Raw genomic sequence first — 26,509 nt, forward strand, 5'->3', positions numbered from 1 at the left:
CCAGTATATGCTTCTCGCATGAGAAACTGACCATGACTCTAGCGAAGCCGGTGCTGATGCTACACCAACCAGTGATCCTTTGCTTCGGGCTGACAGCCCTTTCCACTTGATCCCACAGCTTCTCTTCTTCATGAAAGGTGATGACCACACGCTGTATGTCGAAAACGCCCCGGATACCTGAATTGTTGACGATGATGGGGTTTGGCGAGATCATGGTGCCCGGTTCTTGCTGCTTGAGGTTTTGCTGGTCGTCCTGCTTGCACTCCGGCTGATCTATTTGCGTGAGCTGTTCCAGGACTTCTTTTGGAAGTGTGGGGACTCTTTCGAGCCTTGGTCGACCGTCATCGTCCTTCCCATTACGGCTTCTGATCTCGCGAAGCGAATTCTGGCTTTCCTGCAGGTATTTTTCCACTTTTTCAGTCAACTTTTCAATGGCAGCCTTCAATGACGGCTCATCAAAAGGATCGACAATCGTATCCGTAGAGCTCGGTGTCGGCGAAGCTGGGGTTCCGTCTTCCGTCTTGACTCGTTTGGAAGAGGGGCTTAGGTCGCCCAATCCGAATCTAGACCTCTTCCGGTGCAAACCTCCGAGAAGACCCTTCATGGGGTTCTTCGCAAGGTCCGCTACTGAATCGCCGAGACCCAAGACTCCATCACCGAGAAGATTCGCAGGCTTTTTGTCCTTGTTGGCCCATACTTTGCCGCATTTGTTCTCGACCCACTTGAGAATCCTTTCGAGGTCGTGCACCTGCGGGTCCAGCTCTTCAAAGTCAGCAGCGTAAATCAATTGGATGATCCCGATGATCCATTTCATGGGAAGATGTCGGTGGTGGTCCTGCTCCTTGAGAAACTTGATCGTGTTCTGCAGCATCGACGTGATTCTCCGGAACGTCCTCATCACCTCGGTTCGCTTGGTCTGCAGAAGGCTTGCCAGCCGCTTGTTGGCCATCGACTGCCCCTCGACTCGGTTTGTGTCGAATGCTTGAAGGGAGGATGGGTACAGCGACCGGCCGCGGATGTGGCTTCCCATCTGCCTACCCGTCCAATTGAACACCGAGACATCGTTCGACAAGGTCAGTGTTTCGTCAAAGAGTCGAGCCAAAGCTTTGGGCAGGCCTTCGGCGTTGAAAGTTGGGAAGCGGACTCCGAGCAAGCCCATTAGCGAGTACGCTCGATCGGTTTCGACCGTGGTTCTGCGGTTGCAAGCGAGCGACATGACCCTGTGCGTGGAGAAGTTGGTCCGCGCCGTTCCGCTCTTCCACCTTTCCAGTGTATCTATATTGCCAAATTTGGCAATATACTGCCTGTCTTTGATGATCCAGTCCTTCGTTTCCGCAACAAGGCATTGCAGGAGCAGGGTGATGACACGTCTCGCATCATCCTCTGGCCTGGAGCTTTTTTCCGTGTTGGGATAAATGTAGGACTCCAGACGAACGCTGAGGTTGTGATGCAGGCGCCATTTGTTGCCGTCTTCCTTCGTCACCTCCTTCCTCATCCCCCCAGCTGCGAGATAAATGGCGTGGCCTATCAATGGTACTGCTGTCTCCTTGTTGATGCTTGCAGAAATGCTGAATTCAAGAGCGTCGAGGATGGCGATCAGATGTTGCGCAGCATTGATGGCATTGACCTTCTTTTCCTTATCTTGAACATCTTCATCACCATCGTCGTCATCAACGGTAACAAATTTGGTAACCTAATAATGGAGTCAGAATCATGGGGGCGCATTCGGCTCGGATCTTAGAGTCTTACCTTGAGTTCGTGTTCCTTCACTATGCTCTCCCAGAGGCCTCGCAGCCCCTCGTGGTCTTTCGGCGCCTTACCACCCGTGTAGAGCTCAATGAATGGGCAGAAGAAGTAGTAGGGACCAAGCTTCTCTTGCGGTCTCTCCAGCCGTTCCCATGCGGAATTTACGTAGAATGTTGTCTTGCTCAAGACAAGTTCCTGCAGTGTCCAACCACGAGTGGACCAGGCCGGCTTCCCTTTGAGAATCTCACTGTACTTCTCAATGTTGGGGTCCGGCAGCGCAAGCTTTTCCTCTGTTGATTCCAAGTACCGCTTCCACTCATCATTCCATTCATCATCGCATGGGGCTGTGTCGAGGTGAACAAGACAAAAGTCAGCGTTGGTGTACCAATCACCCATCAGCGAGAGCGAATCGACAAGCTCGCCAAAGTCCGTCTTTTTGATGCAGCATGTATCGTTCCAGAGATAACGCTTTCCGCCCTCTTTGAGAGGAAAAAGTCCTTCTTTAAAGATGGCTTTTGCGCGCTCAATGGATTGATCAATCTTCACGGCTGACTTCCACCGGTTCATCAGCTCGTTGAGTCCGTCGACGGCTTCTCGAAGTAGAGTATTGTCCTCGAAAAACTGGGTTGCGTCTTCGACTTTCTTGCTGTCCTCGACCTTCTTGTCACGGTCGGCTCGCGCGGCGTCAAGAGCCTTCTTGGCCTTCTCCACTTCCTCACCACCAGGGTTCTTCTCTCCTTCACCTGCCTCGGAAAGCATCTTAGAGCTGCGTGATTGATGGCACTCGTCGGGCGAGACCTTCTTGACCATTTCCTTGGCAAGATTTTTAAACGCATCCGCCTCATTCTCAGCATGATCGAAATCTGCTTGTGCCTTGGTGAAAGCCTTGTTGGCCCACTTGAGCTGTCTCTTGGCCGACTTGACCTTGATGCGTTCTTCGAGTATTTGGCCGATGTCGAATTTGGATCGCTCGCCCTCGACACTCTGGAGCAGTTCCTTGATGGTGTCTTCCTTCTCCTTGATCTCCTCTCTGCAGAGGTTCTTGATCATGTCGACGTCGTTCTTCGCTGCCGGCTCCTTCGCTTTGATTTTTTCTCGGTTGCGCTCCTTCGCTTTTTCGACGTAGGCCAAGTCGACTTCGGTATCCTTCCAGCTGTGTGAAAGCATGCAGTATTGGCCGACGTCGTCAGGCTCCAGCCGCTCCACCATGTTGCCCGTGTCGATATCGAACATGCGCGAAGGGATTGACGGTGTTTGTTCCGAGGCTGGCGCGAACGCCTGGAAGCTGGCCTCTTCCGAGGGCTTCTTGTCGATGAAGGTGGGTTTGAATTTGGGTGTGAGCATGAGGTTCAGCAGTGCCCGCATCCTCTCTGGGTTGTTGGTGACGACACCCATGAGGGCCTCGCTCGAGTCGATCAAGTCGGCGGCTCGGTGCTTGAGGCCATCCTTGAGGCCGTCCACAAAATCCATTGTGAATGAAGGAGAGGCCCGTCCTGCGGAACTGTTAGCAGAAGTCGAGAGCAAATGTAGGTAAGGAACCTTACAAGTACCAATGACAGGGAGAATAGAAGGAATGGTGGCTCGGTGAACCGACGCACTAAGGAAGGCTGTTCAGCTCAAAAGCTACGAGCTGTGAGTATTAGAACGCGTGTTACAGCCTCATTTTGAATGGTCTGTTGAGCCTCATGACGGCTGATTGAGGATATCCAATCGGTGTAGGTTGATCACCGCAACCCTGAGCGACCAGGCAAACAGCATGTGGGACCAATGCATGTGGAGGCGTTCCGGGGGCCAAAACGGCCGCCGTAGCGCGGCTTCGAAGCACTACTCTTACCTTTGTGAGCCATAGCGTTGGTTTCTTTTTTCTATAACCGAGAGCTGAAAGCCGGGTATCACCGAAGAAGCCCCACAAACTCCGCCTCGAAGAGCCTCCGATGTGAAATCAACATCTCGCGTGCGGAGACCCGAGATCGATGCGTTGTCCTGAGCCCCATTGAGAGCTCACATGCCATCCAATCGCTTGCACTGATGGTTTCTCACCGCGTGGCTCAGCTTTCTGCCTGATATGCAGGGTTTGCGGTGATTGGCATTCGTGTATCAGTGCGCTCTGCAAAAATTGCCGTTCTCGCTCTGATCGGCGCACGGAGCTGAACTGCTGCGAGTCAAGCGCTTGGACGCTCGTCAATCACGTAGCTCGTCACGTTGACAACGTGCAGCTCTAGTACATGCAGCGCTGCCAGCAGATTGCAATTTGCTTCTGCAGCTACACCGATTATTCGTTTTTGTGACATCCACCCTCTTCTCCCCCACTGCTCCACCCTGCTCTCAGCTGTGTCTCAACTTCATCACCGCTTCTTCGTGTGCTTAATTTAGTACGGCTCAAGCAGAGTCGTCCGGTTCTCGGACCTTCGAAAATACAGCCTTCTTCTCGCTCGATTGTCAAGCCCAAGCCAGAACCCACGACTGTACCAATTTCCACCCTCACTGTTTTGAACCTTGACTAGCACAACATGGCATCCTATCACAGAGTACTCAGGGTCTTTGACAGGACTGTCAAGGACAAGAATGTCGAATGCGACTGGTGCGTAAAAGCCCTTTGCACTCGTTCAAGGCTGACGAAACCCTCCGGAAAGTGACATTCACTCCTGGGAAATCCTAATCAATGGCCAGCGCTGGTTTGGCAAAATCCGCCTGATTGGCTTCGTCGACGTCTTCTTCCTCATTTGCTACTCAACCAATGACCGCTTCGAGCACGGAATCATCATATACAGTACGTCCCATGCAGCTCATCGCTGCCACACGTCGTCCAACTTATCATTGATCCATGGAGGCTAACGACTAACAGAAGAGGACGAGGTCATCTGCGATACCCTCGTTGCTGCTAATAGAAGCGCCGAGGATCTAGGCCTAGATTTTGTGAATAAGAAGGAGGTGGAAGGCAAAAAAGGAGGTACTTCAAGTCTCGTTTCTAGTCGCGCCAACACATAATCAGCTAACGCTTGTATTTCTCCCACCACTATAGTAGCCAAAAAGTACTTCAACTTCATCGACGAAGCAGGAAACCTCGACTACATCATCACCAGTCTCGGACACGAAGTCGACCTGCGCACGGACTACTCGCCGTCAGAGCTGAGAAAGTTCGAGATCCGGCTTCGCAGGACCAATGATCCGCACTGGAAAGGTGTTTTTTTCCATTCTCGAACTGATAAAGACGTCGAAACAGCTAACACGCGGCCCCACCTACGCAGGACCGATTCACCGCGGTATTGCCCAGCATACCGTGCCGGAGCTCATGCACGATGCCATCCGCTACGGCATCATCTCGAATGCTGAAATGACGGCCCGGATCATGGGTCACTTTGCGGGCGGCACACATACTGAAGATACGATGAGGAAATGGGCGTCTGCCATTAGCGGCGGCAACGTGGGCCATTCGGCAATGGCGTGAGATTATTCGAAGAGACTGAGAAAGTGTAGGTAGCATCAGGTGCTTTATCTTCAAATTCTCATTATGTTATTGTTGTCGAAGGGAAAGGCGTGCGAAAGATTATTTTTTTATTTGAACTTCTTAAAACAAAACATAATACTGCCTGCAAAAACGAACTCCTTCACGATTTTGCTAATGAGCCTGTATCCCCCGTCGTGTGAAAGGCAATACCGCTTCATCTTGAATGTGTCGGATTACGGAAGTCACTAAAGTGCAACGCGCTCAGCTGCAGAGACCTTTCTTTCGTGTGAGGTGGATTTGATGAGATTCCTGAATAGGCGACGGAATTTTCCGGACAGTTTTTGCAACTTTGGACTGGAGCGCAGTCTGGAATGAAGTGCAAGACTCGTGATCGGAATCATCATCATCGCACTCGTAGATCTGCATGGATTGTACTTTCTCGGCTATTGTGTTGATGCTCTCTGTGATGCTGGCCGACTTTCTCCGGTCGATGGTAAGGCCGAGTTGTAGCAGTGTGAGGGCAAGAGAGCCAAAAACTAAAGCGTCGCATTTCCTCGCATTGGGTCCTTTGATGCAAAATCCGCTTGATAGCCCTGGGGTGTACGCTACGCGATACTGGTCGACGTATTTGTAGATTTCATCCAATATCTTGTTGATTGTTTTCGTTCGGGCCTTAGCTATGCTTTCTACCGTGCATGATATCATCAGTCTGCTGATTATCTCGCGGGGGGAGTATACGGCTTACCGAGAAGACCAGGAGGGGTTGCAATCTCTGGGTCCTGAAGATACTGTTCAAGGTCGTCGCTATCTTTAAGGAGCCACTGGACTGACCTGTTGAAGAGGTCCTCATCTCCGAACTCCCACCCGATCCAGAGCCATTTGATATCATGCCATTGTATCCGAGAGATTTTCAACGGTTCGATCCACTGTTTGATCCACGGCTTTACCAAGCTGGTAGCAAAATATTTGTCCGTCAACACCGCCACTTCGTAGAGTGCGTCCAACGACAAAGCACGAGGGACTTCGTTGAACTTCAGGTGAGCAATTCGCAGGAGAAGAGCCAGGGCATCAGGATCGTCCTCCATTGAGATGTGTTTTTTGCCCTCCGTGTCATATGATTCCCAGAACAGCCCACTGGGCGAAAGCATTTTGTTCCAAGCATCGCAGGCAAAGCTCATAGCTTTGGAAGAAGCGACGAACTGTGCGACCTTTTCTTCATTGTAAGGATGATGAACGAATATATATACGTCTCCGTCTGGATCAAAAAGAGTTGGATCCAACATTTGGTTTTCGACCATGCTTTGCTTGGGGAGAAAGTTTTGAAGTTGAGAGAAAGCAGAAGAAGACAATTTCGTGGACTGGATTGGAGATCGTGAAAAGTTTGCAGAGCTGTGCGGGGTTACAAAACTCGCGGCCAATGAAAAGTTGCCGTGAGCGGGATGTGGTTGAGTCCATACGTTAGACTGAGAGTACCAAGTGCGCTCCTTTAGACAGCTCAGTTAATCACGGGATGTGCAGTAAAAACTATTATAACTTGTATACCACAGCCAAAAGGGAAGCGATAAATGTCGTGACGTCAGGCTAGTCGCAGCGAGAACGCTAGCCGAATTTGGTATTTCAAGGGTAACTGTCCAGGATGGTACAGAACATTTCCACACATCGTCGCGCAAGAAAAAAAAATATTACCTTTGGATCTTTAAGTCTTAATATAAATCGCATCAGCTGGTCTCCTTGCCAGAACACCCTATCGCATTCCCGTTTGGCCGTCAATTTTACAAATTCCACCACAGCCTCCGCCCCAATTGAGAGCTCTTCGGCACCCTTCCTCCATGCACAGTCCCTCTATATTGCTTTGAAATGTTGCCCAGTGTACTTATTGTAAAATGGAAGCGGAGCTCCGACTTTGACCTGTCGGGAAGTACACAGTGAGCAATTCCCAGTTTCTGCAATAAATTTCCTGTGACTGGCTCCAGCACGTACAAAAAGGCAGGCTAGTATTTGTGCCATTTTTACGGCTACGTTCGAGATTTGTCTTTTTCCCTGGTTTCTTGGTGTACAAATGGTTAGTGTATTTTATAATGGCTGAACGGGACACTGTTTTGTGTGACAATGACTGTCTAGTGAATTAGAACCATCGAAACCGAACTTGGTGGATTCAGCACGAAACTGCTTGAGCCGGGAGCGGTGAGCTGTGACGTGGCTACACGCACTGCCTCGCTTCGCGGATCGAAGTATCACCCAATGGTTTTTTGATGCGTGAAGGTGAGTGGAGCTTTGCCTTTGCAGACGTGGCTGTGCTGTGGAGACATCTCCAAACCAAAAGAACGGATATGGACGTCTGAAATGCTCATACTTTGAGATCCCAAACTCTCACAGGTGTTATTGTTGTTTCTTTGACCTCCAGATTTCATCCCACAAGTATTATCAATCCATTTCACGTTAAGCCATGGATTGCTGCGGCATGTGCACCTCGCTTCCTAAACAAGTATTCGGAATCAGTCGGACTAGTCTGGGGACCTCGCTTCCCAGACAAGAAATCGGAATGAATCAGACTAGTCTATGCATAAAGAGACGCTGTAAACCTTGCAAGTTAATTCGCAAAGCATTCGATGATCGATATGGGAGCTTGCAGCAGTGGGATGGTCTTGTCCGGGTTGAGGTGTATCGAGGGGGTGTACAGGTGAAGGCGATGTTCTTGATCTGGAACTTCAGCGAAACACTGGCATCCCTATACATTTTCCCGAGGCCATAGTTAAGGCCATCATTGAGGGTATCATTGAAAAAACGTTTCCAGAAACTAGTCCACACTATCGATCTTCCTGGAAAAGACGGCTTTCATGATCAACGCTCCAAGAGTCCGATCCACCCTACGGCTCCTCCTGGAAAAGACACTTTTCACGATCCACCCATGATCGAACCAAGACGTGTACATCCACAAATGGTGGATCTCAGCCTGGCGCGGAAATGGATTTCGAATTGTCGAAACAATCATGGAGCGCAATGTTCACACAAAGACAGAACTTGGACATCACCCAATTCATTCAGACTCATCGACGTTCGACAGCAGTGTCTGTTCCATGGGTCATCTGAAGATGAGTACGTTGCCTTGAGCTATGTTTGGGGGTGGAACCCAACAGCTTATGGCGACACACGCCACGCTCCCAATCCTCCAACGCCCAGGAGGGCTGGAAGAACTGAAAAAGCAGCTCCCTGCTACCATCTCTGATACCATAGCTGTTGCGTCAGCCGTCGATATCAGGCACATATGAATTTATGCTTTATGTATTGTTCAAGATGAAAAGATTTCAAAAAACGATCAGATCGAACAGATGAACCAGATCTATAGCCATGCAGATATGACCATCATAGCTGCTGGAGGTTCAAATGCAGATTCTGGCCTTGCGGGGACAACCAAGAATGGACCACGGATTATTCAACAGGACTCATTCCGACACGGACATTGAGAGTATTTTATATTCCAAACGCCTCTGGAGAACGTTATCGGAGAGTCACGAGTGACAGCAGCAAATCAACATCCACATAGAATAAAAGAGACTGGACCTATCAAGAGCGTCTGTATTCAGTGCAAAACTTCCAAATGTTCGATTTAGACCCATTTAATGGCCACAACGAAAAGGATCCGATAGAAGCTGTCCCAAAAGGGCCTTTACAGCTCCAGAAGTTTTTCCAGATCCAGTATTGATGAATACTGCTCAGTCGTGCAGGAATAAACTGACGCGAGTTAACCTACGGAGAAGATGTCCTAAATGCCTTGTCCAGAACTATAATGGCTTTGAACTTAGAAGGTGGCTTTGTTTTCGGGATTCCGAGAGTATTTTTTGCTCAGTGTTTGCTATGGCAGCCTGTCACCACCGTGTCCAGAAGGTCACCAATGGACAGCAATCAAATCAATTCAAAATTCCCTAGCTGGTGCTGGTCATGTTGGATTGGGCCGATCTCCACGAAAAATTGCTATTCCCGCCAGAGCGAAGATCCTGGTCTTACGGATTTCTTCGACTACTTAGCGGAAGCGGTGCCTCAGACATACCGTACGGCACAGTTTGAGAAGCCCAAGGACGTTAATGAGTCAATTGAACTTACCTTCGATCTACTGAAGTTATCTCGCATCCCTTGGCTCAGACAAGACACTCCCTTTCTAACCGTGAAGGCGGAACTGGCACGCTTTCGAATTGCGCGATCTGTATTTATTGAGAACGAAAACATCTGTACTTCTTCGATCTTCGACTGGAAGCGCAAGCGCTGTGGCTGTGTACAACTACACAACTACAGTTACATGCCAGAAGAGAGGAACAGCCGTCTATATGACTTCATTCCTATTAGTAGGGGAGAAATCGAGACAAGGCGGCTCACCAGGTTCTTTGGGCAGTTCTACGAAGGGGATGAAGCGTTTCAATGGGCGGACCAGTATATGTACCGATATCAAAATGTGCTATTGTTGAGCTGGGATGACGAAGTCGGCTATCGAGTGGGACTTGGCCGAGTGAGTGAAGAAGCATGGAAGTCATCTTCACCATCAAAAACAATAGTGCGGCTTGGCTGAGATGGAATTGTAGTTAACGAGGTTAATAGTTCATGCTGTTAGGAACTTAGCTTCAATTTCAGAGTTTTCTCTTGCAGTCCAGAGACCACTTTAGCGTCTCAACGCACGAAATATTTTGTTGGCCCACCGTTCATTTGCCTTATTTCTTTCACAGAAGAAGAGGCATACATATCAGGTTGATTTGCTCAGTTGTAGTATAGTAAGAGTAGCTGAAACTATCGTCTAGATCCCATTTGTTCACAAACGTGCCGTACATTCATGTCCGAACGCTTCAACTATCCGCCATTTGGTGCAACACGAAGACCAAACTCGAACGCAACGAGATGACTACGTTAAAGCGGACCAAGTAGGCATCAGCGTCGAACGAGGCTCTACTAACTTACTAAAAATGTCACGGAATTTTAAGCAGGACTAAGAATTCACAAGTGTGGAAATCTTCATTGTTGTTATGTAGGAGTCGGCCAATCGGCCAATGACAGAGGCGCGGGACGGGCGGGTCGGGATCAGCGCGGGGCTGTTTGCGGGAGCCCATCACCACAAAGAAACCCCCCAAATAATACTGCCAACACCCTCGCCGCCCACCGCTCTGTATCGATCCCTACACCTTCCAGCATGCCGTACTACGCCGAAGCCGAGGAATGGAGCGATATCGAGCCCATCCCGCTGGACGAGGGTGGCCCCAACGCACTCGCCGCCATCACCTACTCGGACGATTATGACGAGGCCATGAGCTACCTCCGTGCCGTCATGGCCAAGAACGAGATGAGCGAACGCGCCCTGGCCCTGACCGAGGACATCATCGCATCCAACCCGGCCCACTACACCGTCTGGTACGTCTCCCACCTTCCCTTCCCCGCACCGCAAAAAACCACACCACCAGTTGCCCCACCTTGAATGCTGACCCGTCGTCACGCACAGGCTGTACCGCGCGAAGATCGTCCTCAGCCTCGAAAAAGACCTGCGCGAGGAGCTGGCGTGGCTCAACGCGGCGGCGCTGCGCAACCTCAAAAACTACCAGATCTGGCACCACCGGCAGACGATCGTCGACACTCTGGGCGACGTGACGGGCGAGCAGGCCTTCGTCGCGCGCATGCTGGCCAAGGACGCGAAAAACTACCATGTCTGGAGCTACCGCCAGTGGCTGGTGCGCCGCTTCGGCCTGTGGGCTGAGGACAGCGGCGAGCTCGAGGCCGTCGAGGCCCTGCTGCGCGAGGACGTGCGCAACAACTCGGCCTGGAACCACCGCTGGTTCCTGGTCTTCGGCAGCGACGCGGACAACTTGTCGCAGAAGAAAGTCTTGGATAGGGAGATGGAGTATGTCTTGGAACATTCCCGCAAAACAAAGAGGGCTGTAAGGAATGCTGATTCTTTCTTCTAGTTACGCCAAAGCTGCGGTAGAGCTTGCCCCTCAGAACCCGAGCCCGTGGAACTACCTCCGCGGCATTGTGCGCTACGCCAAGCTGCCGCTCTCGACGCTCAAGGAATTCGCGGAGCAATACGCATCGATTGAGAAGCCCGACGAGGTGAGCTCCAGCCACGCTCTCGACCTGCTTGCCGATATCTACTCGGAGGAGAGCAGCAAGGAGAACGCCGCAAAGGCCCTGGATCTGCTGGCTCAGCGCTATGACCCGATTCGCGAGAATTATTGGAACTACAGGAAGTCACTCTTGGACCAGCCCAAGGTTGTTGCGTGAGCAAGGTGGCTGCTGCTGAATAGTTCTTTGTATGATACCCCTCCTGCAAACCAGGAATTGCAAAACAATTTGAAGCCATGAGTTCTGATGATGTCTTGAGATTTATCCATTCGCAAAGACTGTATTTGTAACCGTAATCTGTTCTTCCCATAAAATCCAATACAACGCCAGTTAACCTAGGAATTCGCGTCGAGCTGTCCATTATCTATCCCGTTGACCATCTTACACATCTCTACCTGTGCCCCGGCGCAGTCGACTCGCTAGGCACGTCGGCGTTGCGCGGAATCTCCTTCTCCACATCCCCATACTCCTTCCGCCACTGGTGCAGCTTCTCCACCGTAACATCGTTCCCGCCGCACAGCACGATGACGACCTTGCTCTCCTTGGTCAGCTTCTTGCCCACAGCCTTCTCCAGCCTACCGTCATAGCACAGCGCGACGTTGACGCCGCACGCCATCTCAACCATCAACCTCTCATCATCCGCCAGCCGCCAGCACCCCATGGCCGCCTCGCGATCATCCAGCACGACGCTGCGCACATTCTTCCTCTCACGCGCGAGGCGGAACGTCTCCTCGCTGACCCTCCTCGCGCCCAAGCTCTTCGCCTCACTCCCAATCTTCTCCAACGACACCAACTCGCCCGCCTCCAGCGCCGCCGCCAGACTATGCGTACCGCGCGTCTCCATCGCGAGGACACTACACTCTTCACCCCACCCGACGGCATCCATGGCCGCACAAACGCCATTCAACAGCCCCCCACCACCAACCGAGCAAACAATGGCGTCGGGCGCGCCGCGGCCCTCGCCGCGCTCGGCCATCTGCGCCGCGACCTCGTGCACGACGGAACCGTTGCCCGCCCAGATGTCCGGGTGGTCGTACGGCGGCACGTAGACGCCGTAGCGCGGGTTCGTGGGGAGGATGTGTGTCTGGAGGTACTCGCCCGCCTCGGCGAGGTCGCGGCCCCGGACGATGACGTCGGTCGCGCCGGCGGCGCGCAGCTTGGCGAGCATGCCCGGGGAGGTGGACGTCGGGCAGACGACGGTGGCCGGGCGGCCGAGGGTGACGGCGGCGGTGACGCAGCTGTTTTTTGTCATGAAGGTTAGTTGTTGGGCCAAGTGGAAGAGAAGGGGGGAAGACGGCGGGGGTCAGAGAGGGGGGGGGGGAAAGGATGGTGGTGATGGTTGTGGTAGGAGATGACTTACGCTAATCCTGCATTGCCTCCGGACGAGGCGTAGAAATGCACCTTGTTGGGCTCCGGGTGCTCGGAGAGTCGGCAGAGCAGGTAGTGCCCGATGCCGCGTGATTTGAAGGACCCGCTAGGCTGCAGGAGCTCGAGCTTGAGGAAGACTCTGCTTCTGCGATTTAGTACCCGTATCTTGAGGTTGGTGGGGTTGCTTCTTGTTTTCGTGCTGGGTTGGGGATGGGTTGTGGGTCATGGTGGATGAGGATGGGATAGGGGTAGGTTGGATGTTGTCATGAGATTAATGTTTAGGGCTTGATGGGAGGTCTCTAGGCCTTGAGGCCAATATAGAATGACTTGAATGGTGACAAGACTATAGTTGCATGACGAGGCGAAGGGTGTGTGTAGGAGAGGGAAGAAAGAAAAGCTCTTCGACCGTACCAGCCTGCGGCGCGAGAGAGCGCAGTCGACTCCATGAGTGGAGTGAGGTTCCAAGGTTTGGCAGAGGGTGTGAGGCACACGGTAGGGGGAGAGGCGTCGGCGTGCGCCGTGGCACACTCGGTGAGGGCGATGGATCCCATCTCGTTGTGGTGTTGGTGGTGAAGACGGTCTTGGTCTTCGTCGAAGGAGAATCGGTAATAGAAGTACTCGCAACCGAAGCCTTGAACGAGACTTTTGTAGTGATTGGGGGAGAAGCTGATGTTTGTCGAATGGTGAGTGCGAGGACGACGGGCAGAGACAGTGGCATGCAAACTGACAGTGTTTTGGTGGGGAAAAGGGTCGCTATGTTTTGATGAGAATTTAAAGTGCTCGAGTCGAGAAAAGAGACCTGATGAGCGATAGAAAGTAGAGAAAATCGAAGGAAAAGTGGTCAATATATATTCTTTGCGCTGCTGACAGCTGCTTTTCCCTCGTTCCCCATCACGCCCTTTGACAGACAACGCACCCATGAAACTATGTCTAAGGGCTAAACACCAGCGGCATAGTTTCGCGACGCTCGATCCTCGTACTGCCGCTCACTTTCCTCCCATGTCGTCGGGAGTCGGGATACGACCGAGCAATGCCGGATGTAGCCGCTTATCTGCAGCCCGCGCCCCCTTCGTCGCCCGCAGCCAACCAGCCGCTCGAATGACATAACGCAAACTCCCGACTATCCCACATGGTACACCTAACTCTCCCGAATGGAGCAATTAAATCCACCCCAATGGTCATCACCCCTGGCCGATTCCAGACCGAAAGGCCCAGATTGCGGGGTAGATCGCGAATTCTAGGCGGAACTTGGGAAACCCAAGCCGACGGTATAGGGTAATGAAATGAGGTACTTGTCGTCACATGGCGTCAGGATGGGTTGACGAACTCCTTCCCAACCTCCTTCGCCGCCTGGAAATCGCATCCCACCAAAGAAACGAATCCCCCGCGGGCCCTTGGCTCCCGGTCGCTTTCTCCCTCGAACCTGTCGCTCGCCCGTCCTTCGTTCCTTTCTTCCTAATCCTTTTCGTGAGACATGGCGCCCGGCATATATCGCGCATGTGAAATTGCGTCGGGATGCGCGTCGAATGAAAGCATCGTCAACGCCTATTTTCCCCACCACCATGCTGCCGTTCCGCCGACAGCAGGCGATAAGCTCCTCAGCGAGGTGCGGGGAATGACGATATCTATGCGGGACGATCCTGGTGTTTCGCTGGAAACGGGAGGAAACGCCTGTTGTGTTCCGAAAAGTTACGATGTTCGGTGGTGATAGGGGACGATTGCGAGAAAATCGAAAAACGTTGCGGACGATGGGCTGATCCACCGATAAAGAACCATGGAGTCAGCAGCGAACCTAAGCGTGGCAAGGGAGCGATTCGTGAGCCGGCTCGTTCGTGCGCTCGTTCGCCCTTACGTCGGTCCGGATCGCATCGCTTCGTCCGCGTGGTGGCCTTAGGAGAGGCTCGCAGGTGGAGAAGGCTGACGTAGTCGCGGCCGTCTGTTATCTTCCGTATACACACGACTTTGCAGGGAAGGGAGAGCCTGTGAAGCGCGTGAGGTTTGGATTAGCTCTAATCTCGTTCCACGTGGAGAGGGCTGTTGCTCGTGAGGGGATCGACGTTCCGAGTGGCTTCGACCACATGCAAGGATCGCACACCAGAGGCGAACTGCGGGGTGCCGTCGCCTGCCACAATCCTTGCCGAACCCGGAAATAAGTAGGTTGCGGAAGTTGAAAGAGACTGCATGGAAAGAGAAGCCATGACCATGTGCACAAGTGTATGAATTGTATCCACATAAGTCCAATCAGGCGCCTGCAACTCTCCAGTTTTTCTGTTACAGATCGTCCTGTGTACACACGCACTCCTCAAATGCCAAGATATTGGAACAAGAAATTAGTTGTATAATCGTTTTGATCACCCCGTGTCTGCTTCGGAATGCGGCTTGCGTAACGGCGGAAAGCAGCTTCCCCGCAATGTCTGCCATCCAATCAATAGTAAAAACTCCAAAACGCCTGGCAGACCGCCTGGAAATCAGCTGTTCTTCAGCTTCAAGATTTTCCCATCATGCGCCACCCAAACACCAAGTCCAGAGAGATCCATCTATGGCAAAAGAGAAAGTGGTAACCGAGCGCGCCCGGGCAGGGGAGAGGGAAGCCGGCCGTGTCGGGTGTTGTGCGTCGGCTGAGTAGCTTGCCGTCGGCTGGCCGATGCGTTCGTGACGCATGCGTTTCAACCCCCTAGAGTCGGCCGCGTCATCTGGGCGCTACTAAAATTGCTCGACCCAGGCGCTTGTTGAGGCCTTTAGGCTCCCACAATTGCCCCCTGGGGCCGCCGGTTTTGGGCCAGATTGACAAATCCGACGTTAGGAATATTGCCGATGGTATCGTGCGCAAGTGGAGAAGAGTAAATAACGCCAAGGCCGGATTCGTTTAGCTGTTGTACCACGGGCTCTCCTCGTAGGACTCGAGCAGAAGGTACGTCTCGTAGGGCATTCCGCGCGGTACCAGCTTCTTGTCCGAAGCCGCCCTCTTTTCGTCGTCGGGGTTCTTGGTTTCCTCCTTCCCTTTAGCCTTCTCCTTCGACGACTTGTCCTCGTCGAGCTTGACGTCAACCTTTTGCTTGTCCTTTGCCTTTTTCTTCTCAGCTTCCGTCTGCAGCTTCAGCTCCTCCTCAGACATGTAGTAATCAGGCTCGAACGAGACCTCCCTCCATGCCCAGAAGAGCTTGCGCCAGTAGCAAGCCTGGGCGGCCGGGGTCAGGTAGCGGTCACGGAAATCCCGGATGCTGTTGTCGGCGATACGCTTGGCCTCATCCTGGTGCTGCAGATAGTATTCCATCTTCCAGTGCATGTCGGAGAAATCACGTTCGACCTGGATGAAGTTCTGCTCTGGGCCGGAGGAAACCAGAACGTTGTGGAAGTTCTCGAGCCAGTGCAGCTTGTGGATGACGGTCAGAGAGTGGCAGTTGAGCAGGTACTTGAGGCGGCCGGAGTACGTGTGGCCCTCGGTGTGAACCGGGAACATGTACTTGCAGTGCTTCGACATGGGAATCAGGTTCTTGGGCTCGCCTTCACCGCCCCACACAATCTCCTCAATGTCGGCCCAGTCCTTGCCCTTGGAGACCTTGAGCAGGTCGGAGCGGACCTGGACGTGGCCAGCAGGAGCCTTGGCACCTCTCCAAATAGCACGGGGATCCTTCTGCTCGAAGGGCATCTCGTCCTTCGCAATTGCCCTCAGAAGCGCGCTGTATTCGCCAGCCGGGCCCTCCCAGCTGTAGAAGCCAAAGTCGGGCATCAGCCACAGGTTGTCGTCCTGCGGCTCGCGGGTCAAGGCCCAGGTGGTTGCGGAGGTTTCATTGTTGTAGACGGCGAAGTAGGCACCGTCGTCGACGACGAAGGAGAACTCAATGTTGGGAATGTCGCCGGGGTAGGCGGTGATGGCGCGTTGGATGGACTGGAGCACAGCGAGGGTACGCTGGCGGTAGTCACGACGACGAGCACCACGGGCGTTAAGGATGAAGAGCTGTAAACAAACGGTCAATCGAGCGTCGGCGCGCGGCGGGCAGCCATTGGGAGCATACCTGGCGGTCATAAATCATGGCGCGGACAATTCCATCAATCTTCCAGCCGATCTTCACCTCGTCGGGGGTGATGTTGCCGACTTTCTTGCGGTGGGCGACGGCGCGGTCGATTTCAGCCCACAGCTTAGGGAAGGCAGCATCGCACTGCTCCGGCGAGAGACCAAAGTTCTTTGCATCCCGCTTCGCGTCGAAGGCCCAGCCGTCGGCGGGGCCGGGCTGCGAGAGGGTGGGAGCGCCAGTCCCGGCAGCTTGCTTCCCGGGCTGGTAATCGAACGGGACCGTGTCGGCGGCGCGCGAGTTGTAGGTGGTGTAGCCGAGCAGCAAGAAGATAAAGAGCGTGAGGCCAACGAGGCCGGCGGCCCGCTGGTTGGACAGAAGGGCCATCATGCGGTGGTGTGGATGGGGGACAGAGAGAGGACGCGGTGATCGGAAGCGTGGCGGCTGGGCGGGAGTGGGTATAAGTTATCCTGTGTCGCGGGCAGGGGAAAGGCCTCACATCAGCACTGGCGCGCCGCACACGAGCGCCCGGACTCTGGAAATTGGGGCGCGGCCCTACCCAATGTCGCGGTGCATATTTTACACACTTTACCGCGAACAGCTGTCTAAGCCGCGTCAACGGGCACCACCGCTTGCGACGCCGCTACACGCCCTACTGCCAGCACAACCCCGCCCGCCTGCTGCTGCGCGGAGAACATGCACTCGGCCGTCAGCAGACCTCAGGGGTGCGGGCGAGGTGTTGGGCGGCTGACAGGGCAGTGTATCTAGGGCGGTGGCTGCAGCGGCTGACGCTCTCTCACTGGCTGGGGCTAACGGCGTTGCATGTCAGCCTGTTGCGCAGCGCTTGGCGTCCAAAAAGGGGTCCGTCGCCACTGCCAGCGACGGCCAGCGTCCAGAGCCGCGAGCGCGCGTTTCCGAAGAATCAACGTGTGCTTCATCAACAGCCGAATTCCGACTCGGCAGCCAGCGCGCGTTGGAGCGTGCTCGTGCAGATCTGGCCGGCCTGAACCGCCGTGAGATGGCTTGGGTAGGACGAGCGTTGCTTGGCCTCAACTGTAAAGTTGATGCATACGAGTGCAGCTGCGCCTCCGGTTGGCCCAGCACCGCAGCACGACGGCATCCTTCAGCACAGCCTGCCGCCTGAGTGGGCAGCGCTCCGTGCCCGCGACGGCATCTCGAGACAGCCGGGGTCTTATCGCGGCTTGCCAGCGAGCCCCTTCCCCACGTTTGCCGGTGCGAGCTGGTGGCCAGCGGAGCGTCCCTGCAGATCTGCCTCGCATGCTCGCTGGAATCCCTGCAAGAGCTCGTCAAGACTTCGCATGAAACTCTCCGCTGCTTGGCTCTGTCTGGAATCCACTGTTTGTCGCACCGTACTACCACCGCTGCGCTGCCATCCGGCTCAGCCGTGGCGTGATTGTACCAAGCCCCGAGCTTATCGTCTGTCTTAGACTCGCGCCGCGTCAGGGCGTGCGAAAAAATGCGCACACAGACCGCGCGGACGCATGCGGATGCGGAGAGATAAGATGAAGGGGCTGCCGCCGTGGATAGAAGGTGCCTGAGACGTGAAGAATGATGCGCCTTTTCGACGCAATTGGCTCGCTACCTTTCTTTACCTTTCCCAGCAAACCTTAAAACCTCGACCGTATCGCCTTCGCCTGCCCGCTGTTGAGAACACCCTAAACCCCGGTCGTCTGCATCGTGTCGTGACTTGCATGGCATCAGGTCCAATGACAGAGACCCTGAACAGGCTGCTGATGGCAGACAGATCTAAGACACGCGTCCGGCCAGATTCTTGAAGCGGCGGGTCAGGGCAACCGCATGGTTGGTAGCGAGTCCGAGTCAGGACAGCACCTTGATGACGGGACGACTGACACAGGCGACACGACCAATGACGATCAACATTCCACAAACAGAACAAAGCGGTAGAAGCACGATCTGGTGTGATGACTTTGGTGCTGAGGGCGTGAGATCGAATTCTGAACTTATCAGCACTACAATAGACGTGACGTCGTGCGGGGAAACTGCGCTGCCCCACCTACAACACCGCGCCCTACGGATGATGGATGACAAAGCATCACCACCTACTCTCTGCTACAAAAACACCCCATGTTTCTTGCCGCGCTTTTTCTTCTTCCACTTGTCTCTTTCTCATTGAATAGCCACTGACAATGGCTCCTGTGATCCTGTACGACCTGCCCAGCAAGGGCCGCTGCGCCTGTTGGTCGCTCAACCCGTGGAAGAGTAAGCAACCACTACCGCCAAGCTTCCCGCTCGGTGGGCCCAGAAAGGAAGCAAGGACTCACTTTTCCACCCCTCAGCACGCATGGCCCTCAACTACAAGAATATCGAGTACGAGACACAGTGGCTCGAATACCCAGACGTTGCGCCGACCCTGCGGGCTGCCGGCCTGGCCCCCAACGAGGGCGGCCCGGAAGTAACCGCCTACACCATCCCGACCGTCAAGTTCCCTGACGGCACGTACGTTATGGAAAGCTTCAAGATCGCGCAGGAAATCGAGAAGCGCTACTCGTCGGCGCCTCCGCTGCGGCTAGACCACCCTGTCGTCGCCCAGATTATCGCCGTCATCCCCACCATCCAGAAGCCGCTGTCCGCCGTGCTGATACCGCGCGTCCCGCGCGTTCTGTTGAACGACAAGAGCGTGCCCTACTTCCAGGAGACGCGCAAGGTGCGTTTCGGCATGTCGCTCGACGAGTACGAGAAGGAGAAAGGTGGCGACGCGGCGTGGGTGGCCGCGAAGCAACCCATCGAGAACCTCGCCGCCCTCTTGAGGCAAACGAAGACGGCCGACGGCCCTTACTTTTTGGGGAGCGAAGGTGAGCAGCCTCTGCAACCACTCTGGACGCTGTGTTTGGTGCATCTGGCATCTCGTATTGCTGACTGGGGCACAGTGTCGTACGCGGACTTCATCGTGGCCTCGTTGCTGCATTTCGTTAAATTGCTTGGGCCCGAACTGTACGACCGTTTCGTCACTCATGACAAGGCGTTCGATGATCTCTATCAGGCCTGTGCTAAGTGGCTTGAGCGGGATGATCACTGAAGACCTGCTAATATTGGCGGTTATGAGCACGGTTGTCGTTCGTTTAGGACTTTGATTAGGCCGCCCACACTGCGTCCGTATTCCATAGGGCTGATCACTCATATGCAGCCGATAGCGTGCCAGTTACTATCAGAAAAAAAATATGCATAAACGGATGTCAAAAAAAGACTTACATTGGATCTTCAGAGTATATCGCCGAGCAAAAAAAAATTACCCGACAGCATCTCGTGTCCGTAGACGCCCGATCTACAGCTTGCTCATCCTCACCGGGAAACCGTCCCTATCCATCCTGACCAGGTACTCCCTCGTAATATCATTCACGCTCACCGTCCCCGCCAAGCCCATACACAGCTTCACCTCATCCCTCAACAACCTCAAGCACAGCTCCACCCCATCCTGCCCCTTATACGCCAACCCCCACAGCACCGGCCTGCCGATCCAGCAGAAGTCCGCGCCGAGCGCCAGCGCCTTGAAGACGTCAGTGCCGTGCCTGATGCCGCCGTCGACGTGGACGGGGATCCTTCCCTTGACGGCGGCCACGACCTCGGGCAGGGCGTCGAGCGTGGCGAGGGCGCCGTCGAGCTGGCGGCCGCCGTGGTTGCTGACGACGACGCCGTCGACGCCGTGCTGCACGGCCAGCGCCGCGTCCTCGGCCGTCGCGACGCCCTTGACCCACACCTGCATGCGCGGGCCGCACCGCTCCTTCAGCCACGCGATGTCGCGGCCCCATTCGAGCGTCGGGTTGGCCGCGTGCGTGTGGAACCGGATCGGCCCCGCCGGCTTGACCCTCTCGCGCCTCTCTTCATCCCAGTAACCCGGGGAACTCTGTCCCTTCTCGACGTCCTTCTGCCCCTCCTCGTCCTGCACCTCGAAGTTCGCGATCCGCAGGTGCGGCGGCAGCGTGAAGCGGTTGCGGATCTCGAGGTTGCGGCGGCCCAGCAGGGGCGTGTCGACGGTCAGGAAGACGGCGGCGAAGCCCGCGCGTTTGGCGCGCTCGATCAGCGCGGCGCTCTTGTCGCGCTCCTCGAACAGGTACAACTGCAGCACGAGCGGGATGGTTTCCGTACGGCCCAGCCGCCGGCACTCGTCGCGCGCGGCCGCCGCCACGTCCTCGAGCGACGTCGTCGAGAACGACGACAGGCCCATGGCGACGCCCGCCCGCGCGCACGCCCGGGCCGTGGCGATCTCGCCGAGCGGGTGCGCGAGGCGCTGCATGGCCGTCGGCGCGACGCCGACGGGGATGGCGTTGCGGAAGGTGGCGGACGTGTCTCTCCGCGGCGCGAGGACCGGGGTTGTTGTGTCGATGCGGGAGATGTCGCGCAGGACGCGCGGGCGGATGCGGTATTTGGCGTAGGCGCTGATGTTTTCGCGGAGTGTGGAGTTGGAGTCGGAGCCCTGGATGAGCTCGTGTGTGAGTAATTCATCTCTTTTCCTTTGTTCGTGGTTTCCAGGAGGCCGTAGCAATCAAAGGTAAGAGTTCGAGGGTAGGTGGAAGAAGGTAAGGGCATAGAATGAACGGGGGAAACGTACCTCATTGTAGTAGTCCCTCGTCTGCTTATCCATCTTATCCCTCGCTATAGCCTCGAGCTCATTGATGGTGAGGCAGTTGAGATCATGCTCTGTCGTGTTCTTGTGCGCCATGATGATGACTTGCTTCTTTCTGTAACCAGTCGAATTTAACTGAATCTCTGACACTCTATCAAAAGGTCAGAAATGCTGGCTTCATAACCTGAAGGAATCGAGACAGCTAGAGAAAAGCGGAAGGTTGAAAAGGAAAGAAACCTTACCTTTTGTAACCTAAACCCACACTGAAGAAAAATCACCAGCAATGACGCTAATCGAACCCCGAACGCAAGTCCCGAGCAAAAGCACGACCTTTTCCAAGAGAGAAGGACCGCCCACGAGTTATGAGCTCCACCGAACGATCCTTAGATCCGGGGAACCAGCACCGACTTCGGTGACAAATGATGCGGAGTTAGGAATCGCAAGTCAGGGATCCAGAACTGATTCAATTGCGCAAGACCCACTTTGGACCAAAGGAGGGAGAGGGAGAGAAGAAGCAGCAACTCGGCCCATATTTGATAGCAAAACGAGAGCTTTCCTAAGCATGATTGCCGAGAGCAAGTGATGACGCACCAGTGCCGGACTGATGGAGAAAGCTTTGGTCTCCAGCAGTCGGGGGCGTCGGTCGATCAAGCCCGCCCGCCGATTTGCGGAGAACGAGGGCCCCAATCTTCGCTGCTCATTATCCCGAATCATCGCCGATATCGTCGCTTTCGCCATCAGACAACTGGCGCTGGAAGAGAGAAAAGGGAAAAGACGCAAGAGATAAGGGAAGATCAGGGACCGAAACAAGGCTGAGTGTGACAGAGAAAAAAAAGTTACTGAAATGATATCTCTATGCTGATTACCCCGCTCCAAAGACCTTATAAACGCCGGTGGATGCTGTCCACTGTGGGCCTAACACAACTGTGCGCTTCCTTCCAGTCTGCCCAGCCATCACAGTACGGAACCTCCTCAATTACGAACTGCCCTTCGACCTTGGCTTCCTTTCCCATCCCGTCGTGAACAGCTTGCCCATCTCGAATTGGGGCAGCGGGTGGGCCTCGGTGTTGAGGACCATGTCGGTGAGGGGCAGGATATCGTCCGGACCGAAGAGCAGGTAGAGGTACTTGAGCGTCTCGGCCAGCCAGAAGCTTTCCATGTTGTCGCGGGCGGGCGGCGAGAGGTTGGTCACGTCGTTGATGGACGTGAAGCCGGAACCGTCTTCGACGAGCGTGTACTTGACGAACGCCTGGAACATCTCCCAGCCCCATTCCCGGTACTTGACTTCGCCGGTGATGCGCCACATGTAGAACAGCGACTCGACCGTCTCCGGGCGCTGCAGGTTGTGCCTGTCCGCCACCTTGATGTCGTAGTCGGACTTCCAGTTGGCTTCATTGCTGTCGTCCAGCTCGGCCGGGCTCGTCACCTTGTCGGCCCAGCTCTCCCACATGCGTGGCGGCTCGTCCACCTTGAAGTAGGTGATTTCGGGCGCTAGGCCGGTTGCGGTGACCTTGTACATACCCCAACACGTCTTCATGAGCTCCCTTGCCAACTCCATGTCGTCCTCCTGCTTCTTTCCCCACGAGGGGCTCTGACGAGCCTCTGCAAGCGTCTTACCCTCCGTTGCACCCAGAGCAATGGTGCCAGGCAAGAAGCACACCAAGTGATCAATCTTGGGCGAGAGATCGCCACCCAGACCGTTGGGCCGCTCGCCGAGGACAGTCAAGTTCGCCGAAGACGAGTAGGTGATAAGGTGCTTCCGCATGCCGTACAGGGTCTCCTCCCACATTTCCTTATAAACGGGCTCCTGCTTGGACGTCTGCAGATACTGCTTGATGAGATACTCATAGTAGGAATCGCCGCGGCTGCCCAGGCGAATGTTGTGGCCTTGGAAGACGCCGCGGTCGGGGTTGATAAAGATGGGCACGAGGCCGTCCTCAGGCTCCAAGTCATCCACGACCTTCATGATCTTCTCCGCCCTCTCCCAGTAGTGCACCTCGCCTGTCAGCTTAGCGATGTACTTCATCTCGAGCTGGAGACTCGTCGCCTCAGCCGTCGAAGAAGCACCGCCGTCGGCGTGCGACCGGATGCCCTCGCCCGTCTTGAGATTGATGCTAGCGTACGGAATGCCCGAGTTAGACTCGTATGCGCCCAGCAGACGGTCCGCAAGGTCAGCGGCCTTCTCCTGGAACAGGTCCTCCTCGCCCTCCTTCAAAGCAATAGGCGCGTAGTGGGGGAACTCAGTGCTCAGGTAGTGAGCAGAGAGCAGACCACCCAGCATGCGGATGGTCGTCTCAAAAGTATTGACATCGTGGTCCTTTTCGTAGTCCAGGGAAGTCGAGACCCACTCACGGGCATGGGTCAATTGGGTCGTCAGGTTCATGAGGATGAGCGTGTCAAGCGCATCCACGATGATCCAGCCCATTCCACCCGGCACCATCTGGCGGCCCTTCTTCGAGACGGGGTGAAACTCGTCGTAGCCTGGCCAGCGATTGATAAGTCAGCTAAATCTGGCCCCAGTAGGGGTGTGGAAGCCTAAAGGTCCGAATAAGAGACCACAGCTATCACGACGTACCCCAGGCGTATTTCTCGTACGCATCCCAGCTCAGCTTAAAGGCGTCCCGCACGCGGTCACGCCGCTCGTCCCAGTCGACGACGGCCGACGTCTTGCCCGACATCATGCCGCTAAAGAGCCCAGAGCCGCTAGTTCCCTTATTCTCCTCCGAGTTCGAAAACACCCCGAACCAGTATAGGAAAACGAAGAAGGCGAGAGCACCAAATATGAGGGTCCGTCGGCGGCGGAACCAGCCTCGACGGGCGGAGCTGCCGTAGTTGTACGGCTTGTCCTTATACATGGGGAGCTCTTTGCCGCCGTCGCCAAACATGCCACCGAGGCGGTCGGTCACGGCGGCGCCAGCAGCGCCAGCGGCACCGCTGCTGCTCGCGATGACGCCATTGTTGGTGTCGGGGGTGGGCGAGGCGGGGAAGCGCGAGCGGCCGGAGCTGGCCCAGGCCGAGTCCTCGAAGCGGCGCTGGGGGCCGTCGAAGTTGGGGACGTTGCGCGGGACGGCGAAGGCCATGGCGTCGGTCGCGGTCTGCTGGACGGCCTGCCACTGGTCGCTGGCGGCGACGTCCTCGAGGGCCTGGCGGCCGGATTCCAGGGCCTGCTGCCCGCTCTCGACGATCTTCTGCGAATAGCGGGCGGCGTTGCGCGCGGCCGACTGCTGCAGCACGGAGAAGGCGTTATTGGGAGCGATCGAGGGGCGCAGGCCGAACGGGTCGCGGTTGATGTTCATGGACCGCCGTGTTCCGAAAGAACCGCAAAAAGGGAAAAAAGGAGCGACTGAGGGCGGGGCCCGGGAATTTATTCTGGCGGCCGGAATGCGTGCGACCTTTTTTTTACTGCTGTGGAGCGCGGGTACCTTTGGGTCGTATACCTTGGGTGTTCCTGGCAGCGGAGGTTCGTGATTGGCCTGGGGTGTTGACAGCTGTTCTTAGCTACTCTTCCGGCGGTGATCTCCTTCCTCTTTCTCTCGCCCTCTCCCACTCGCGGATACGATTGCGTTTAATAACGAGAGCCGTCAACTCAGGGGCAACCTGCTCGCGAGCGCTACAGGAACGGCGGCGTAGCGCCGCTGCGGGAAGCAATCAAGAGAGCTGCTGCTGCTCGAGCTTGGTCCACGCGTGCACGCGTCCCCATTGTTGATCAAACAACCTCCGTGGAGCCGTTGCGGATATGCACACCCGACTTTGTGACGCCATCCGCTGCAGCACATGCTCTACGTGCGTCAAATGCCCCTTATGAGCAGGTCAATTGGAATGGAGTACTTCCTGGTCTCGGGCTGGCTTGCAATTGACTTCACCTTGCATGCACCACGGCTAATTTCCTAGCTTCACGACCATAACGCGCCAGGCAACCGATCTGCTCCCGGCTCAACGTCGGACGCGAGATTGCCTTCGTGGCTCAGCCCTTTCCTCGGTCTCTTCGCAAGCGAGCGAAACGGTGCTCGTGCTGTTGACTTCTTGCTTCATTTATCCCAGGCCAGCAAAGTGTAGTCACGCGATCACTTCGTAGTAGAAATTCGAAAGCAATAGCTATGCCATTGATATATATACTTTCCCAAGGCCCGCTAGAGAACTATATTTTGTGATTCTAGCAGTAAGGGCACTGATCATGCCCACAGTTCTTGCAGGTACTGCCAGAAGTCTGCTTCTTAAAGCACCAGCAGCAGGTCCACTTCATTTTGAAAGTTTAAATGTAGTCGTAAATTTACCTTCAAAGTCGTAAAGTCTTGAAAATGTTACAGAGATGGTTGGAGATTTATTCGTGAATCTTGGTCTGAATTAGCCATCTGGTGTGAATGAGAGTAATTTATACATGGCGACAAGGTATGCTGCTCAAAGATGGTACTGTAGCTGCTGTGATTTGTTAATGAACAATGCTGGTGAGTATATGATGAGGCGGCTGCTTTTGCTTCTTTGTTCACATTTCCAATCATAGGTCGACAGAAAGACGAGTACCATATAGAGTGCCCTTTGTACTCATTCAGCTCGCCACTGTGGCTGAAAAACAGGTCTAGACGTACGTAGACGTTGTCGATCGAGGCCACCTCACTGGAGATTTGAATAGAGAAAGGAAGTAATTGTGGTTGAGTGAAGGACTCTCACGCTGGTAAAGACGCATGTGTTACCCGGCTAACCTATTTATTTGGTTGAGAGCTTCCCGTAGCGTATATCGAGTTCCTACTCATTAATGTCTTCAGACTGAGCCTCATCTCGTCGTCTCATTTGATTCTCCAGCCGCTATCCTTTGACGTCTTGATATATTTCAGTCAGATGCAGGGGCCGCAATAGCAGAATGTATTACATCCGAGGTAGATGTAGAAATAGACTTTGGGTCCGGCCATCGAGGCAGAAGCCTTGTATTTACGTGCGAACATAATATGGCAGACTGAACGCGGAAAAAAGGATCAAGTGCAATTTAACCGTTTGCTAAGAGCCGTTCGTGTGTTCGTTGCACTCACGCTGCTATACAGAAGCCAGCCTGATTGTTCCACGTTGATGTTGACGTGAAAGTCGATTACGCCTAAAATAGTTCAGCCAGTAACTTCGAGTTTATGGAAGCTATCAACGAGCACCCCAAATGAGAAATTAAACAAGTCACAAGGCACGGTATTAAACGTAAAAGCGTGAGAGTATTTGAACCGTGACACAGTTTATCCCATTGATGAACGC

At 54.6% G+C, this 26,509-nt stretch overlaps 7 protein-coding genes across 7 annotated transcripts; 3 read left to right on the forward strand and 4 right to left on the reverse strand.

Annotated features, from left to right (window-relative positions):
* Positions 1–4,256: 4,256 nt before the first annotated feature.
* Positions 4,257–5,194, forward strand: LTHEOB_2752 (uncharacterized protein; the record flags this gene model as incomplete). The annotated part of the gene is made up of 5 exons (XM_035511599.1): positions 4,257–4,327; positions 4,380–4,516; positions 4,592–4,696; positions 4,769–4,927; positions 4,995–5,194. The coding sequence occupies 5 exons, from the start codon at positions 4,257–4,259 to the stop codon at positions 5,192–5,194; spliced, it is 672 nt and encodes a 223-aa protein (XP_035363478.1).
* Positions 5,195–5,455: 261 nt separating this feature from the next.
* Positions 5,456–6,279, reverse strand: LTHEOB_2753 (Nuclear pore protein; the record flags this gene model as incomplete). The annotated part of the gene is made up of 2 exons (XM_035511600.1): positions 5,456–5,880; positions 5,940–6,279. The coding sequence occupies 2 exons, from the start codon at positions 6,277–6,279 to the stop codon at positions 5,456–5,458; spliced, it is 765 nt and encodes a 254-aa protein (XP_035363479.1).
* A 4,088-nt stretch (positions 6,280–10,367) lies between these two features.
* On the forward strand, positions 10,368–11,449 carry LTHEOB_2754 (Farnesyltransferase alpha subunit; the record flags this gene model as incomplete). Its single annotated transcript, XM_035511601.1, has 3 exons — positions 10,368–10,585; positions 10,674–11,069; positions 11,134–11,449. 3 exons carry the CDS (start codon positions 10,368–10,370, stop codon positions 11,447–11,449), a joined length of 930 nt encoding a protein of 309 aa, XP_035363480.1.
* Positions 11,450–15,524: 4,075 nt separating this feature from the next.
* Positions 15,525–17,061, reverse strand: LTHEOB_2755 (uncharacterized protein; the record flags this gene model as incomplete). The annotated part of the gene is made up of 2 exons (XM_035511602.1): positions 15,525–16,616; positions 16,675–17,061. 2 exons carry the CDS (start codon positions 17,059–17,061, stop codon positions 15,525–15,527), a joined length of 1,479 nt encoding a protein of 492 aa, XP_035363481.1.
* Positions 17,062–18,994: 1,933 nt separating this feature from the next.
* On the forward strand, positions 18,995–19,729 carry LTHEOB_2756 (Glutathione s-transferase; the record flags this gene model as incomplete). Its single annotated transcript, XM_035511603.1, has 2 exons — positions 18,995–19,505; positions 19,581–19,729. The coding sequence occupies 2 exons, from the start codon at positions 18,995–18,997 to the stop codon at positions 19,727–19,729; spliced, it is 660 nt and encodes a 219-aa protein (XP_035363482.1).
* A 246-nt stretch (positions 19,730–19,975) lies between these two features.
* Positions 19,976–21,370, reverse strand: LTHEOB_2757 (L-lactate dehydrogenase; the record flags this gene model as incomplete). Its single annotated transcript, XM_035511604.1, has 2 exons — positions 19,976–21,124; positions 21,260–21,370. The coding sequence occupies 2 exons, from the start codon at positions 21,368–21,370 to the stop codon at positions 19,976–19,978; spliced, it is 1,260 nt and encodes a 419-aa protein (XP_035363483.1).
* Positions 21,371–22,250: 880 nt separating this feature from the next.
* Positions 22,251–24,570, reverse strand: LTHEOB_2758 (Glycoside hydrolase family 47; the record flags this gene model as incomplete). The annotated part of the gene is made up of 2 exons (XM_035511605.1): positions 22,251–23,755; positions 23,850–24,570. The coding sequence occupies 2 exons, from the start codon at positions 24,568–24,570 to the stop codon at positions 22,251–22,253; spliced, it is 2,226 nt and encodes a 741-aa protein (XP_035363484.1).
* Positions 24,571–26,509: the final 1,939 nt, after the last annotated feature.

The sequence above is a fragment of the Lasiodiplodia theobromae genome (assembly GCF_012971845.1).
Source record: "Lasiodiplodia theobromae strain AM2As chromosome Unknown scaffold_7, whole genome shotgun sequence".
NCBI classification, from domain to species: Eukaryota; Fungi; Ascomycota; class Dothideomycetes; order Botryosphaeriales; family Botryosphaeriaceae; genus Lasiodiplodia; species Lasiodiplodia theobromae.